The sequence below is a fragment of the Eubalaena glacialis genome, chromosome 19 (assembly GCF_028564815.1).
Source record: "Eubalaena glacialis isolate mEubGla1 chromosome 19, mEubGla1.1.hap2.+ XY, whole genome shotgun sequence".
NCBI classification, from domain to species: Eukaryota; Metazoa; Chordata; class Mammalia; order Artiodactyla; family Balaenidae; genus Eubalaena; species Eubalaena glacialis.
In genome coordinates this window covers 42,443,806-42,461,158 of record NC_083734.1, presented here as the reverse complement: position 1 = coordinate 42,461,158, position 17,353 = coordinate 42,443,806, and the positions used below count along the sequence as shown (strand labels likewise).

The window sequence follows — 17,353 nt, the reverse complement described above, 5'->3', positions numbered from 1 at the left end:
CATATACAACAAACCCACAGCAAACATCATTCTCAATGGTGAAAAACTGAAAGCATTTCCTCTAAGATCAGGAACAAGACAAGGATGTCCACTCTCGCCACTATTATTCAACATAGTTTTGGAAGTTCTAGCCACGGCAATCAGAGAAGAAAGAGAAATAAAAGGAATACAAATTGGAAAAGAAGATGTAAAACTGTTTGCAGATGACATGATATTATACATAGAGAATCCTAAAGATGCCACCAGAAAACTACTAGAGCTGATCAATGAATTTGGTAAAGTTGCAGAATACAAAATTTATGCACAGAAATTTCTTGCATTCCCATACACTAACAACGAAAGATCAGAAAGAGAAATTAAGGAAACAATCCCATTCATCATTGCACCAAAAAGAATAAAATACCTAGGAATAAACCTACCTAAGGAGGTAAAACACCTGTACTCAGAAAACTATAAGACACTGATGAAAGAAATCAAAGATGACACAAACAGGTGGAGAGACATACCATGTTCTTGGTTTGGAAGAATCAATATTGTGAAAATGACTATACTACCCAAAGCAATCTACAGATTCAATGCAATCCCTATCAAATTACCAGTGGCATTTTTTACAGAACTAGAACAAAAAATCTTAAAATTTGTATGTAGACACAAAAGACCCTGAGTAGCCAAAGCAGTCTTGAGGGAAAAAAATGGAGCTGGAGGAATCAGACTCCCTGACTTCAGACTATACTACAAAGCTACAGTAATCAAGGCAATATGGTATTGGCACAAAAACAGAAATATAGATCAATGGAACAGGATAGAAAGCCCAGAGATAAACCCACACACCTATGGTCAGCTAATCTATGACAAAGGAGGCAAAGATGTACAATGGAGAAAAGACAGCCTCTTCAATAAGTGGTGCTGGGAAAACTGGACAGCTACATGTAAAAGAATGAAATTAGAACACTGTCTAACACCATACACAAAAATAAACTCAAAATGGATTAGAGACCTAAATGTAAGACCAGACACTATAAAATTCTTACAGGAAAACATAGGAAGAACACTCTTTGACATAAATCACAGCAAGACCTTTTTCAATCCACCTCCTGGAGTAATGGAAATAAAAACAAAAATAAACAAATGGGACCTAATGAAACTTAAAAGCTTTTGCAAAGCAAAGGAAACTACAAACAAGACGAAAAGACAACCCTCAGAATGGGAGAAAATATTTGCAAACAAATCAACGGACAAAGGATTAATTTCCAAAATATATAAACAGCTCACGCAGCTCAATATTAAAAAAAACAACCCAATCAAAAAATGGACAGAAAACCTAAATAGACATTTCTCCAAAGAAGACATACAGATGGTCAAGAAGCACGTGAAAAGCAGCTCAACATCACTAATTTTTAGAGAAATGCAATCAAAACTACAATGAGGTATCACCTCACACCAGTTAGAATGGGCATCATCAGAAAATCTACAAACAACAAATGCTGAAGAGAGTGTGGAGAAAAGGGAACCCTCTTGCACTATTGGTGGGAATGTAAATTGATACAGCCACTATGGTTAGCAGTATGGAGGTTCCTTAAAAAACTAAAAACAGAATTACCATATGACCCAGCAATCCCACTACTGGGCATATACCCATACAAAACCATAATTCAAAAAGACACATGCAGGGCTTCCCTGGTGGCGCAGTGGTTAAGAATCTGCCTGCCAATGCAGGGAAGCAACCTAAATGCCCATTGAGAGACGAATGGATAAAGAAGATGTGGTACATATATACAATGGAATATTACTCAGCCATAAAAAGGAACGAAATTGGGTCATTTGTAGAGATGTGGATGGATCTAGAGACTGTCATACAGACTGAAGTAAGTCAGAAAGAGAAAAACAAATATTGTATATTAACGCATATATGTGGAACCTAGAAAAATGGTACAGATGAACCGGTCTGCAGGGCAGAAATAGAGACACAGATGCAGAGAACAAACGTATGGACACCAAGGGGGGAAAGCGGTGGGGTGGTGGTGGTGGTGGGATGAACTGGGAGATTGGGATTGACATGTATACACTAATATGTATAAAATAGATAACTAATAAGAACCTGCTGTATAAAAAAATAAAATTAAAAAATTTAAAAAAAAAACCCCAAAACCAAAAAACTGAAAGGCGGGTGAGGGTGACCAAGTCTCAGTTTTACAGTTGACAAGAGTAAAAACCAGAGAAGTCTAGTGACTTGGCCAAGGTCACACAGATCTTTAAATTCTTTTATTTTTTTTTTCCTTTTAATCCTAGTGATGGCAATGCAGGAGGGACAGTCTCCCGGGTTGCCTGCTGGAAGCTTGAGGATGTTTCTGAATCTTCTAAGGAAAACCAAGATGCTCTTCCTGCCCCACACCCACCTCCCACCCAACAATCCCCACCTCACTTCACCCCCCCGCATCAGGCTGAGCTAGCGCTGTGCAACGGATGACCCCTCAGTTTCCTCCCGTCCTTTAGTTGGTGCCAGTTCTTCCAAAGAATTCATGAGTTGAAGCAAGGAGGAACAGCAGGTCGAGGCTGGATCCTTAGCTTGAGTCACCCTTCCTGTCACTCCTTAGCCAGTGCCTCTTTGTCTCTGGAGTACAGACCAGGACAAAGAAGAAAATGAGCTTTTTCCAAACAGTCCCAAACACATTTTTGGAGGCTTCCTTCCTTTGCCTCTGCCTCTGCCCTGCACCATCAGTAAAGTTTAACTCCTGGCAGGAAGGATCGAATTTGACAGCAAGAATGTGTCCCAGCTGCTAGGGTGGTTTGGCACTCCCAAAGGGCTGATGGAGAGTGGGAGAAATGTCTACTCTCTGGTTGTGAGGGAACTGGTTGACCGCCTGTGGAAAGAGGATAATCTATGGAGGGAACAACAGCTTCTTTGGGGAAGGGGGTTAAGGAAGAGGGAGGAGAGGAAGAAGATGGTCGGTCAGTGCTTCCCATAATGGCTCGGGTGATTCATTTGATTTTAGTAGAAGGCAGACCCTGGGGTGACAAGAGGAAGGTAATGAGCCAAGAATTCTTAACGGTTTACGATGAAGCAAATGCCCTCCAGCATTTTTCTGTGGACAAAATGTCCAGCTCAGGCTTCCCTGGTGGTGCAGTGGTTAAGAATCTGCCTGTCAATGCAGGAGACGCGGGTTCGAGCCCTGATCCGGAAAGATCCCACATGCCGCAGGCAACTAAGCCCGTGCACCACAACTACTGAGCCTGCACTCTAGAGCGTGTGAGCCACAACTACTGAGGCCGCGTGCCGCAACTACTGAAGCCTGAGCGCCTAGAGCCAGTGCTCCGCAACAAGAGAAGCCACCGCAATGAGAAGCCTGCACACAGCAACAAAGAGTAGCCCCTGCTCGCCGCAACTAGAGAAAGCCCGCGCGCAGCAATGAAGACCCAACGCAGCCAAAAATTAATTAATTAATTAATTTTTTAAAAAAAATGTCCAGCTCATCTTGAGACATGCACCACGCTCCTTCCACCTGGTCAACAGATGCACAGTTCAAGGTCCTGCAGCTGAACTTTCCCACCACGCTGGAGATAAATCAACCATTTTCACTGGCTAACAATGATTAATCCACCTCTCCCTCCACCTATTTTTACCAACATGTTTTTGTAAAAAATGATCTGGGTCACTCACGTCAAAGGTGACAGCAGCTGATCCAGCCAATTTCTGTCTACCCCTAAACACCACCTCCCCACCCCACGAATGATCACTTCGTAGGAAAAAAAAAGCACCTGAAAATAAATTTTTCAAAAAATAAAACTATACATCTTGCAGTTCAGCTTGTCACCCTTGAGAGACATCTATGCTGTTACTCAGACAAAGCCTTGGATTGAAGCTGGGTTTGGCCTCCCTGTTACCTTATGCAGACAAGACTCATTCTAGTGATCATCACTGAGCAGAAAGGCAGCTCCTCTCTCAATAGAACCCAGAGCCCCAGTCAGAATAGAGGATTTGGCTGTAGATAAAGTCACAATTTCTTTTTGGTAATAAATGTAATTTTTGGATGAGGTGTATCGTCAATTACGGCTCCCTCCCTTTTGCTTTCCTGTCAGCAAAGAAGCTTGTCTGATTGAATGAGTCAACCTTGCTCTGGGAAGAAGAAGGTGCCAGATACACGGGAACCAGCTGCACTTAGTTAATGGCAGACCAGACTGTACTTTCTGGAACCTTGCCTTCATGTTCTTCCCAAACCAAGATCCCCAAACCTCTGAATTTCTGTTTGTGGAGAGAGTGCCCAGCTAATGTGCCTGGTGAAGAGGGACCCATATGATTTTCCATCTTCATTGATTCCTAGACAGCTGTCATTTCCCCAGAGGGCATTAAGAAGTCTTGAGTCATCTGCAACTAGGACAAAATAATAGGGAGCTCACTGATATTTGTATAAATGGATTCAGTTTCCATTGAAGGATCCCCCAGTCCACATAGTTAAGTAAATGGCTTCCCTGCCCAACTAGAGAGGGTGTGGAAATCCCTAAGGACAACTGGGATTTAACTTTGAATTCCTCAGAGAGCCAATCGAGGCGATTTGCTCAAGAAATGTTTGTTGAATTAAACTGGGGAACTTTTTTTTTTTAATCTTTTTTTTTTTTTTTAATTTTATTTTGGCTGCGCGAACTCTTCGTTGTGGTGTGCGGGCTTCTCTAGTTGTGGTGCGTGGCTTCTCTCTACTTGCAGCACACGGGCTTAGTTGCCCCACAGCATGTGGGATCTTAGTTCCCCCACCAGGGATCGAACCCGCATCCCCTGCTTTGGAAGGCGGATTCTTAACCACTGGACCACCAGGGAAGCCCCTGGAGAACTTCTTGAAAGGAAAGATGCCAGGAGTTGGAGGGAGATGATGGAATCCCCCTTCCGGAGACAGATTTTTTTTTTTTTTTTTTTTTGGCTGCATTGGGTCTTTGTTGCCGCGCGTGGGTTTTCTCTAGTTGCGGCGAGCGGGTCTTCGCTGTGGTGTGCAGGCTTCTCATTGTGGTGGCTTCTCTTGTTGCGGAGCACGGGCTCTAGGTGCTCAGGCTTCAGTAGTTGTGGTGCGCAGGCTCTAGAGCGCAGGCTCAGTAGTTGTGTTGCACGGGCTTAGTTGCTCCGCGGCATGTGGGATCTTCCCAGACCAGGGCTCAAACCTATGTCCCCTGCATTGGCAGGCAGATTCTTAACTACTGCGTCACCAGGGAAGTCCTGGAGATAGTTCTTTAAATGAGAGAATTCTCAACAAAACCTCCAGCAACTCAAATGCTTCTTCCACTGTATTCGCCACAAATATCCATAAGTCCTCTGAGGACTTGAGAGCTCTACAATCTCTCTCTTCAGTCAGCTTTCTAGTAGGCTCAAGTCCTTTGGGGCCTCACCTCTTTCCACACGTGATAAAATTTTGCTGGAGGCAGCAGGAAGGGGGTGGAAGTTAGAAAGGTAGAGACTGGCAAATAGTCTCATGATGTATGCAATTGCTCTGATGAAGAGAGCCCCCCTGCCTGGCGGGCAGCCTGCCAGAGGGACTCCCCCACTGCCCAGTGTGCCCAGAATGGGATATCAGCTCCATCTGGACTCCTTATCGACACGAGCATGCTCCCTGAGTTTCCTCCAGAAGACAAGGTTTTCCCCTGGCTCCCTATATGCTGAGCACGTGATGGCACCCCGCCCAACACAGACATGCTGGCTCCTAGCAGCCCAGGGGAGACCCAGACAGTGGCCTTTGAATATTTTGTCAGAGCATCTGGCATTTGCCCTTGACTCACCTCAGACCATAGAAACATCAGTCCCCAGGGATCACACAGGAGTTACTCAATACGTTCTAGGAAGGCTTATCTGGATAGAGGGAAGGAGTCACCTCTTCTGCGGGGCCCACTACCTGTGGCCAGGCAGTCCCGACGATACAGAACACCCTCCCCCTCAACACTACGAGTACACGTGTCCTTTGCAGCCCATCAAGCCACCACCACCATCATCCCTGCTCTCCAGGTAAGGCATGGCAGGAGAGGGTTGCTTGGACCAGCAGAGACAATGTGGTCAAGGGCAGTTGGATTCTGCTTGAGCTGGGCAGGAGCCCAGCGGGGGAGGTGGGGATGAGACTCCAGATCATACCTCCTGGATGAGGTTTTAATCATTTCCAGCATGGAATGTGGTCAACCTTTGCTACAAACTCATTTGCTCTGAATTTCTTTTCCCTGTCCCCAAACTACCCCTTACAAAGCAATCGTGGACTTCCTGATGGGGAATTCGTGTGGGTTTTAACAAGTTTTATTCCCACTGGCTCTTATTCCTGAAAATGCATCAGTCTGTCACCTGAGTCAGCCCCTGCTCCCTTCACAGTCCTAGGTCATCCGAGTGTGGGGTTTTGGTCTCTAGGCTACTGCAGGATGGTTTCTGTTTGTAGGGGTGAGCAGGTAACATTGCTTCTCATAACTTGGTGTTTGTTACTTTATTCCTTGTATACATCCATGGTTATAATAACATTGTATTTACTTCCTGGTGATTATTTGTACATATTGATATATCTGTATCTGTATCTGTATCTATGTCTATATCTATATCTATATCTAATCTCCAGGTACAAATGAAAGAAAGCTCAAAGTACAAAGCCCTTTCCAGAGTCCCCAGTCCCCAGTTTGCTGGTGTTTTTATTTAGAACCACATATTCATCATATTGTTTTTGCATGAACATGCATTCACTCTGTTGCTTAAACTTATGTGTTAAAACCCCAAAGGGGGAATTCCCTGGCTGTCCAGTGGTTAGCGCTCTGCGCTGCCACGGCAGGGGGCACAGGTTCGATCCCTGGTCGGGGAACTAAGATCCCACAAGCCACGTGGCACTGCCAAAAAAACAACAACAAAAAATTAATCAGTGCATTCAAAGATGATTATTTTCTGGCCCTAAGAGATACAGAGCCAATACTGTGAAGAGGGTTTGATCTCGCAAATCAGAGGCATTTCCTAGACCCTAATGCAGTTAAGAAATGCCCAGCAACATGACAGTTCCCAGTACAATAGAACTTACTATAATTTAAAATTAATAATTTAAAAGTTGAATAGCTAGAGCACCCAGACTTTTCTTTGTTCCAAAATAAGTGCAGTTGCAGACTTAGGAAATCAGGCATCTTTGCAAGAACCATGGCAGATTTAGACTCTGTCCTGTGTCTCTGGCCGGGTTTCGGAACCAGGAGGGCAGCCCCTTGCACCGTCAAGCAACAATGCCAAAGTTAATAATTGGCTGTGCCAGCCCATGGACGATCAGGCTGTTTTTGTGTGCCTGTTTTTCTATTTTACGTAAATCACACTGAACATGTTTGCATCAACCTACTGGTGATGCACCTTTGATCAATAGATTTTAGACAAAAGCGGTTTTTGAGTCCAAAGATCAGGGTTGGGTTGACCTGCAGGCTGGATACAGAGTGTATAAAACAGAGGCAAGGCACAGGCTGATAGCAGAGCAATCACCACCAAGTCTGAAATAACTGCAAGGGCACAGCCAAAGGCTTCCTGAGTGAGGATGGAGGAGGGAATGAATGCTCTGCATGACTTTGGGATCCAGTCAACGCGCTACCTCCAGGTGAATTACCAGAACTCCCAGGATTGGTTCATCTTGGTGTCCGTGATTGCAGACCTCAGGAATGCCTTTTACGTCCTCTTCCCCATCTGGTTCCATCTTCGAGAAGCTGTGGGCATCAAACTCCTCTGGGTAGCTGTGATTGGAGACTGGCTCAACCTCGTCTTTAAGTGGTGAGTAAGAGCCAGACAAAGAGGAGCTCGGCAAGGAAAGAGACTGGCATTCTCTCTGGAAATGTCTGTCCATCAGAAGTTGCCTTCTCCATGTTATTCAAGAAGCCACAGGTTACTCCCCTCCTGACTTTGGTCCTCTACAGAATGAGGGAAGACAGAGAAAACCCTGTCAGTGAGCTGAAGATACAGGAAAGGCTATTTCATATGGATGGAAGGCCAGCTGGACCTTGTGAATTACAGGCTATAAGCAAAGAAACACCGTTTTATTACTTTGAAACAGCACAGGTAACATAAAGATAGATGTACGAAGGAAGAAAAATGAGGTATGAAGAAAGGAAACACATAGGCAATTTCAAAACTTGTTGTGTGGGGTCATGAGAAGTAATCCAGGGAACTCTCTTGTTCAGCCACCTACCAGCTGTATGTCCTGGACAACTCGTAGCAACTCTCTGAGTTTCTGTTTTATAATCTGTAAACTTAGATTATCTCTGGGACCTTAATAATTAGTATAGTTATTAACATTTATTGAACATGTAGTATGTGCCAGGTCATGTGCTAAACACTTTAAGGTACTGAGTTAAACGACTAGAAAAATACAGGTGGTGTCGGAGGCAGGATTGAAGCCCAGGCAGGCTGGTTTCAGAGGCAAGGGTCTTACGAACTATGTTATATCCAGTGTTGATAAACTGACTCTTGGGGGTAAAAAGCCCTGATTTTAGTATTTGTCAGTTTCTACTGTGTATATTATCCCACTTTCAAGCTACTGTTGGGTCCAGCTTGCAAAAATCCTGAATATTTTACATTTGTTAGCCAGTACCGGATGACTCTTAACACATTACTTGTTTGGCATCTATTGCCTCGTCTAGAAACTGAAGAGGTTGGACCAGCTGCCCTCTAAGATCTTTACCATCCCTAAAATTATCTTTTTTCACTGGCAGGTGATTCTTAAGATCTCTTCTAGCTCTAATTTTCTTTGGCCATAAACAAGAAAAGTCCTTTAGGGTAGGAAAGAACATCGTTATTGGGCTCAGAAGCCCAAGGCGTATTGATGGGATTCTGAAATTCCTGTTGAAAAATCGACTTTGTCTGTAACTTCTGGTATTCAATAGCATAACTCTAAAAAATAAAAAGATAAAATGTTATTCCAAACATCTAATTTCATGTAAAGAACCATGGATTTTCTCTGAGTTGGTAGAGGTCAGAGTTAGTGGCTAATTTTAGTGAGAAATCACTCTTCCTCCACTGCAGGGCAAAGGAGGCATCCTGAACAACCCTTCACACCTGTTTCCACAATGAAAAACATGCTTTGAAAGGGAAAGCGGTTTGTCTGAGATATTCTGTTTCAAAGCTGAGAGGATACAGAACAAGCCCCTGAAGCTATGTATGTCCTTACAGAGAGTGATTCTGATGGAAACAGAGACCACATCTCCTGGTGGGGCTTGTCCTTGGGGCTGGTGCTCATTCTCTGCTGTCCGGAAGAAACCCAAGACTCTGGAGGCCAGCAGAAAGAGAACCCGTAGAATATGCAAGTCCAAGTTGCAAACTGTAGTTCCTATGCATCCTGCCAGGACAAATTCTTCTTGGGGTTTAAAAAAAAAAAAGTCACATAGTTGCCGTTAATATGGCTTTGAGGATATTGGATTTATTTATTTATGTTTGAATAAATAATACCTTCAAATAGTGCAAAATTCAAAAGTTATATATAATGGATGCACCATAAAAGTCTCCCTCCCTTGCCCCTCTCCAGCCATCCAGTTCCCCTTCTTGGAGGTGCCCGTGATACCAGTGTTCTGTGTAGGATCACATGGGTCTTCTCCTTGAGCTACTCTCTCTTCTCGAAGGTGTGGCGTTGGGACAAAGTGTTCCTTCAGTAACTCCAGATATCGGTTCTGCTTTTTCTCAGGATTCTCTTTGGACAGCGCCCATACTGGTGGGTCCTGGACACCGACTACTACAGCAACACCTCCGTGCCGCTGATAAAGCAGTTCCCGGTCACCTGTGAGACCGGCCCAGGTGAGAGTCGCAGCCCTTGTCCAGACAGAAACTGGGTGGACCTGGCTCACAGTGGACACCTGGTAACAATGTTCTGGATGAAGCTGTCTTTGAGGGGGACATGAGCAGAGCCACTCTTGCAAGTTTTGGTCATGGTCTTGGATTTGGTACAACTCCATTTATTTTATTTTATTTTATTTATTTATTTTTGGCTGCGCTGGGTCTTTGTTGCTGCGCACAGGCTTTCTCTAGCTGCGGTGAGCAGGAGCTACTCTTCGTTGTGGTGCGTGGGCTTCTCATTGCGGTGGCTTCTCTTGTTGCGGAGCACGGGCTCTAGGCACACGGGCTCAGTAGTTGTGGCACGCGGGCTCCATAGTTGTGGCTTGCAGGCTCTAAAGCACAGGCTTAGTAGCTGTGGCGCACGGGCTTAGTTGCCCCGTGGCATGTGGGATCTTCCCGGACCAGGGCTCGAACCCATGTCCCCTGCATTGGCAGGCGGATTCTTAACCACTGCACCACCAAGGAAATCCGGTACAACTCCATTTGAATTCACTTAAGCAAGGCCTTCCCAAATAGCCCATGACTGCCACTTTGGAAATCTGCCTAATGTTTCCAGAACCGAAATTGCTAGTCCAGAAAGGCAAGGGCTCCCTCACAGGCAAAGGGCTCAGGAGAGTAACTGCGCTGTGGCCCTTTGTCCAGGGAAGGGAACATGGTAGAGGCCTGGGCCCCTGGCTGTCCTTCCCAGAGGCCTGGCCCGGGAGATGTGGCCTCCCGAGCTGACTGTCCAATCCCACACCCTGTCTGTATTTTACTAGGTACACCCAGACAGGCGTTTTTCAGCCACATGATAGATTTCATTTTTCAGTAAGGAAAGGAATACTCAACCCCGTTGCTCACCTGTAGGTCTCAGTGTTAGTGTCCCTTCCTCAAAGACCCTATCACTGACCCCCAGACGAGGGCATGGCCCTTAGTTATTTGTTCTCACAAATCCTTGATTCACTTCAGAGCATATCCATTCATTCAAATGTTATTTATCTAGCACCTGCGCCAAACACTGTTCTAGGTACTTGAAATGCCTCAGTGAATAAAACAGACAAAGATCCCTACCCGTGGGAATTCGCTGGTGGTCCGGTGGTTAGGACTCAGTGCCTTCACTGTGGTGGCCTGGGTTCAACTCCTGGTCAGGGAACTAAGATCCTGCAAGCCATGCAGCGTGGCAAAAAAAAAAAAAAGATCCCCCTCTTGTGGAGCTTAAATTTGAATGGGGTGTGTGTGTGCGTGTGTGTGTGTGTGTGTGTGTGTGTGTTATTAAAAAAAATCATAATACACAAGTAAAATATTTAGTATATTAGAGGAAGAAGAAGGAGGAGGAGGAAAAAAGAAAGGCAAGGCTTTACCTATGCGGTTCCCTGGAAAGCAGACTCAGATGAGATCAGCATGCAGGAGGTAAGCTACTCTTGGGAGCAGCATTCATAGAAGAAAGGGACAGAAGCCACCTGGGCAGAAGAAACCTAGTTGCGATTCAGTCTCAGCCAACCCCATAGGAGCTCTGAATTGATTCAAGGAGACCAGGCCCTTATACCCCAATAGAGACCAGTGATTGGGTGCAGGCTCCCCCCAGGGAGAGGGTAGCTGTGATCAAGACAGCTCTTTTCAGCCCAGGGCAAGACTATCAGGGAAGTCTGAGAGCTGAGGGCCGTCTGCAACCACACTCTCAACAAGAGAAATGGGAAATAAGCTCTTCAGTCCAGAAGGGGACCTGAGTGGCACATCTCAGGACCCTCCATCTTTCAGGGAAGAGGAATCAGGAATAGGAATTGAATGCAGTATTAAATAAGGTGGTCAGGGTAGGACTCATTGAGAAGGTGAGATCTGAGCAAAAACTTGAAAGAGGCAAGGGAATTAGCCAGTAAATTTCTGAAGGAAGAGGTGTCTGGTTAGAAAGGCTAACATCACAGGGACACTGAAGTGGGAGTGTGTTTAAAGGAGAGCCATGAGGCCAGCATGGCTGGAGCAGACTGAGCAAAGAGAGTGGAAGAGAGGTAATGGAAGGCAGATCGGTTTGTGATTGTATACCCAGCATGCTGATTCTTTGTGTAATCTCTAGATTGTATATAACCACAAGAGCTATGACCTTCTCTGACTTTGCTCACCACTGTACTCTCAAAGCCTAGCATGGTGCTGGGCACGTAGTAGGAGCTCAATAGATATTTGTTAAGTAAATGACTACATGGATAAATGAATGGATGGCAGGATGGGTAGATGGATGAAAGGATGGATGGGTGGATGGATAATTGGATGGATGGATGAATGGAAAGATAGGTTTCAGTCTTTTCCATCAATAGTTGTTCAGCAGTTAGTTGTGATTTTGGTATGCTCATGAGAGGAGGTGAGCCCAGGGTCCTTCTACTTCACCATCTTGTAGCTTTTCCATTAAATTTCCTGAATGGAAAGATAGATGGATGGATGGAAAGATGGATGGATGGAAGGATGGATGGTTGGATGGATAGAAGGGAGTATGGATGGATGGAAAGATGGAAAGATGGATGGATGGATAGATGGATGGTTGGATGGATAGATGATGCCCCCTAGCAATCTCCCAGATGGAGACTTTTAACCTTTGGTTCATTCATTCATCTCTTTCCTATCCTTTAGGGAGTCCCTCTGGCCATGCCATGGGTACGGCAGGTGTATACTATGTGATGGTCACATCCACCCTCTCAATCTTTCGGGGAAAGAAAAAGCCAACCTACGGATTTCGGTAAGAACTCAGCTCTGGGTTGTGGGCGGTGGAGGGCAGGAGGTGGCTCTCTGTAGCTGACACACCACTTGCTCTTCTTCACATGCCCCCAGCCCACCCCATGCCTTAGGTTGGTACTGATAAGAGTTGTGGCATTTCTGCTGAGAGTGAATATTAGAGTCACAGAATGTTAGGGCTGGAAGGGACCCACTTAATGAATGTTGTGAATGGGCAACACCTAATTTTAGAGATCAGTAAAAAAAGCCTAACATAGCAGAGGGGTTTCTCGAGATCAGCTAGTGAGCTAGAAGCAGGCTTTAAACAAAAACACATTTCTGTACCAACAATTGAGACGCCCCGTCCAGGTTAAAATAAACAAAGAAGCAGAAGACATTCCTCCTATGGGGAATTCTGGGTATGCAGACACTGTGCAAATCCTTAATTATGAAACATAAAATAGGGAGGTTAAAATTCACATACACAGGGGTTCACCACTTGCCATGGTTATCTTTGAATTTTGAGTACAGGCTTCAATTTACAAAAATTCCACTGATGAAACCTGAGTTTGCCAGGCTCCAACATTCCTGCTGAGGCTGTTCTCTTTGCTGAAGGATCTATATCTGGGTTCTCTTATGGCTGCCTCTTCCATTGCAGGTGCTTGAACATCATTTTGTGGTTGGGATTCTGGGCAGTGCAGCTGAATGTCTGTCTTTCACGAATCTACCTTGCTGCTCATTTTCCCCATCAAGTTGTTGCTGGAGTCTTGTCAGGTACCAGCTGCTCTGGCTCCCTCCCTCCATCTCCCCACCTATACCATTCCTCCCTCATCAGGACAAAATTCCAGCATTCCTGCCATGTTCTGTGTATAATCAATGCTATTAGCATTTCAGTGGGTTGAAAGTCAAGGGTGGGCGATTTGAAATGACTCATTTCTATAGGAGTGCCCAGATGTACACAATTAAGTATGTTCCAGAAACATGGCAATACAGAAAATTAACTTACCCAGTTGAGTTTGCTTGAAATCTCCAAGATATTTACATTCTTTATTTCTTACTGGTCTTCAGTTAGAAGTGGCCCCTAGTTTAGTCTTAAGAAAAGCTACCAAATTTAACAAATTAACACCATGTCCTTGGAAAGCTCTTTATTTAAATAAATTCATTTGCAAACCTAACAGATACCCACAGCTGGTCTTTATTATAGGTTCTGAATTTTGAATATTTTGTTTTCTTGGATCCAGTTAATAAGGGGCAGAAAAGACTTTGGTTAAGTGTAAGAAAGAATTTCTTGACTTTGTGGGAAGCACTAGAATATAAGACCTTAAGGAAAATGTAGAATTTTTCCCCTGGAGACCTGAAAAAGCAGAGCAGGGCAGCATTCACAGAAGCGTGTTGAGAACAAGGGAAATAATGGCTTCATGGCAACCACGAAATTAACACAGCATTTAGCACGGGGTTCCATGTTTGAGAAAGAGCCTGGAAGTTCATGTTACATGAAAGACCCGGGAATGTTTAAGTTAGAGAGGAGAATAACTATCTTTCTTTATTTTATTTTTTGAGTTCCCAATCTGTCTTAGTCTCTTGTTTTTTTCCCCCAGTTTATTATTTTTTTAATTGAAGTATAGTTGATTTACAATATCATGTTAGTTTCAGGTGTACAGCACAGTAATTCAGATATATATACCTATATATATACACATACACATATATATATTCATTTTCAGATTCTTTTCCCTTATAGGTTATTATAAAATATTGAGTATAGTTCCCTGTGCTATAGAGTAGGTCCTTGTTGGTTATCTATTTTATATAGTGTGTATATGTTAACCCCAACCTCCTAATTTATCCCTCACCGCTGAGAATAAGTATCTTTAAAGGTGCTGACAGAGGCTCTAGATTTACCACTTATTAACGCCTGCGGAAAAAACTGAGACCAACAGACATCGTTAGAAGGAGAGAGGTTTTATTTAGCTCAGCACAAGGAAGAACTGTCTAATGATCAAATCCATGCAAAGATGAAATGGGCTCCCTGAGTGGGAGTGAGCTCTCCATCCCTGAGGGTATTCAAGTAGAGACAGGAGGACCACACACACACACACACACACACACACACACACACACAGAGGAAACTTGCATGTGGAGGGAGGAAGTATGTGACATGACTCTTCCATCTGAAAGAATCTGTGGCTGAGGACAGGCTGTAATCACATATGGGAAGAAACCAAACGACCCTCTAATCTGGCATCTGTGATTTAACTCCACAATGGTGGGGTGGATGGCATGTCACCCATTGCTCCAAACTGACCTCTAGCTGAAGGACCAGCGTCTTCCCCAGTTCTCACGGTCATTCTTTCTTCCGCTCAGGCATTGCGGTTGCTGAGACTTTCCGCCACATCCGGAGCATCTACAACGCCAGTCTCAAGAAATATTTTCTCATTACCTTCTTCCTGTTCAGTTTTGCCATTGGATTTTACCTGCTGCTAAAGGGGCTGGGGGTCGACCTCCTGTGGACCCTAGAGAAAGCCAAGCGAAGGTGTGAGCGGCCAGAATGGGTCCACATTGACACTACGCCCTTTGCCAGCCTCCTCAAGAACCTGGGGACACTCTTTGGCCTGGGTCTGGCTCTCAACTCCAGCATGTACAGGGAGAGCTGCAAAGGCAAGCTTAGCAAGTGGTTCCCGTTCCGCCTCAGCTGCATTGTGGCCTCCCTCGTCCTCCTGCATCTCTTTGACTCTTTGAAACCCCCATCCCAAATCGAGCTGATCTTCTATGTCCTGTCCTTCTGCAAGAGTGCGGCAGTGCCCCTGGCGTCTGTCAGTCTCATCCCCTACTGCCTGGCCCAGGTCCTGGGCCAGCCGAACAAGAAGACTTTGTAAGGGGATGTGGAGTCTTCAGAATTTACAAGTCGATGACTGCACCAAGGATTGAAGGTGGCTAGGGCCTTCTGCCAGCCCGTTGTGAGGCCAGAGGTACTATAGAGTCAGCTCAGGTGACACCCCCTTCCCCCTTTGCAATTCTAATTGCACTGGGTGATGTTTTTTTGAAAAGCTAATAAGGCTATTTGAGAAAGCCTTATTGGAGGTTGGGTCGTTCTGGATTTTTTTCCACAAAGATATACTTACTCTTTTGTCCAATATACAAAAGCAAGGCTTCTTGGTAGGGCCAGCTCATAACACCAGGCTGGGGATCACACTGAATTTTCCACTCATGCTCATCCTTACCCAGAAAAGGAGAAAGGAGCAGTGGATTTGATAGGGAAAGAAGGATTGATTAAGGAGGATTTTTAAATATCTTGCATAACATGCAAATTGTATGTCAAACAATATCTTAATGGCTTTGATTATATACGAATCTTTAGGTAAAGGGCTCTCAACGGTGGGGGACCAACTTAAAGTACAATGAATAGGTCCTTAGTGGAGTAGTTCTGCTTCTTGTATTATTCTATTATATATCCATGGTCATTGTATTTACTGGGATTTCTGAATGGCTGCAGTGATCTGGATATTGTACTAAGTCAGAATATTCAGGCAAAGTCAGCTTCTCCTCCATAACATTCGATCTTTCTCCTTATTAGCCCAGCTCTGCTTTCCCCAGAATTTTCCACTGATTCCACATCCACCCTGCTGGATCCTCAGATGCCTAAAAGTGACTCTATAGTGGTGCTTTTGTATGTTTCAGTTAAGCTCTGAAATCTTGGGCAAAATGGCAAGGAGAGGGCCAGGATTTCTCTCTCCAGAAGGTCACTCCAATGTTACTTTTGATTCCTGGAGGTAAATATGACTCCTTTCTCTATCCCAAGCCAATCAAGAGTGCATTCTTAGAGGAAAAGCCAACTCCTCCTCTTTGCCTATTCTCTAGTCTCAACTGATTTGCAGAATATGTCCTTTAAAAAAAATGTTGAAACCTATTTATTTGAGAGTCCTTGTTTTTTCTACTAATTATATAGCTTACCATATAGTATCATTCACACCAACCATCCTGGTCATAACATCTTTGCAAAGAAAAATATATACGTGCAGTATTTTATTAAAACAACATTTTACTTAAGAATGAAGTCTTGTTGATTACTGTATTTTAGAGGCAATGTGTTCTGAAGCTTCTAATTCTGGCTTAGCTAAATTTCTAGCTCTTTCTCTATTTCCCTAAACAAATAATTTGGTTTCTATATACTCATGTTTTCTTTTTGCAAAAGGAAGGTGTTTTGTCTTCGGTTGCCCAGGAGTCCCAATAGGGCTGTGGAGACTTATAAAGTGTCCACAGGGGCACAGGTAGAGTCGAGCATATCAACATAGTCACAATATCATATTCTAGTTGGCCAAGGCTGAACATTATTTACCAGACCACAGTGCAGCATGAGTTGCTCTATGGGATCAAACTGTTACCGAGTCCAAGCTCGCTCTGCTTGCTGCACGACAGGCCAATCAATCGGGAGACGAGGTGCTGAGGCAAGGAATACGAGTTTATTCGGAAAGCTGGCAGACAGAGAAGATGGCAGACTAATGTCTCCAAAAAAAAACCATCTTATCAGGGTTTGGATGCCAGTTTCTTTTATAGAACAGAGGGGGAGGAGATGAGGAAGTAAAGTAAAAAGGCCATAAGGTTTGCGAATGTCCCTTGGAATGGCCAGCCTTGGGGAGAGGACGTGTTCATTTCTTCTTTCTTGCTGCCATCCACAGGTGGACAGGGTCAGGATGTTTCCCTGAACAAAGGCACTTTGGTTTAACATTCAAGCAGAGGGGACACGGTTCCCTAAGGCAGGCCACTGTGTATAGACAGTAACCTTTTTTTTTTTTTTTTTTTTTTTTTTAAAATATGTAGTGCCCTGGAACGCTTACAAATATTTGAAAACTGTAATTACTTACAGAAGGATTCAACAGGCTATTT

At 44.3% G+C, this 17,353-nt stretch overlaps 1 protein-coding gene across 1 annotated transcript; it reads left to right on the top strand.

The window, feature by feature from the left end:
* The first annotated feature begins 7,338 nt into the window (after nt 1-7,338).
* Nucleotides 7,339-16,519, top strand: G6PC1 (glucose-6-phosphatase catalytic subunit 1). Its single transcript, XM_061175866.1, has 5 exons — nt 7,339-7,738; nt 9,642-9,751; nt 12,389-12,494; nt 13,128-13,243; nt 14,834-16,519. The coding sequence occupies exons 1-5, from the start codon at nt 7,509-7,511 to the stop codon at nt 15,343-15,345; spliced, it is 1,074 nt and encodes a 357-aa protein (XP_061031849.1). The 5' UTR covers nt 7,339-7,508; the 3' UTR covers nt 15,346-16,519.
* The last annotated feature ends 834 nt before the right edge of the window (nt 16,520-17,353 follow it).

What these genes read in the sequence shown, in the direction of transcription:
- G6PC1 (XM_061175866.1), top strand. Translation starts at nt 7,509, where the DNA reads ATGGAGGAGGGAATGAATGCTCTGCATGACTTTGGGATCCAGTCAACG. An exon ending in CTCAACCTCGTCTTTAAGTG is followed by an intron (nt 7,739 to 9,641) that starts GTGAGTAAGAGC and finishes GCTTTTTCTCAG; the next exon opens with GATTCTCTTTGGACAGCGCC. An exon ending in CACCTGTGAGACCGGCCCAG is followed by an intron (nt 9,752 to 12,388) that starts GTGAGAGTCGCA and finishes CCTATCCTTTAG; the next exon opens with GGAGTCCCTCTGGCCATGCC.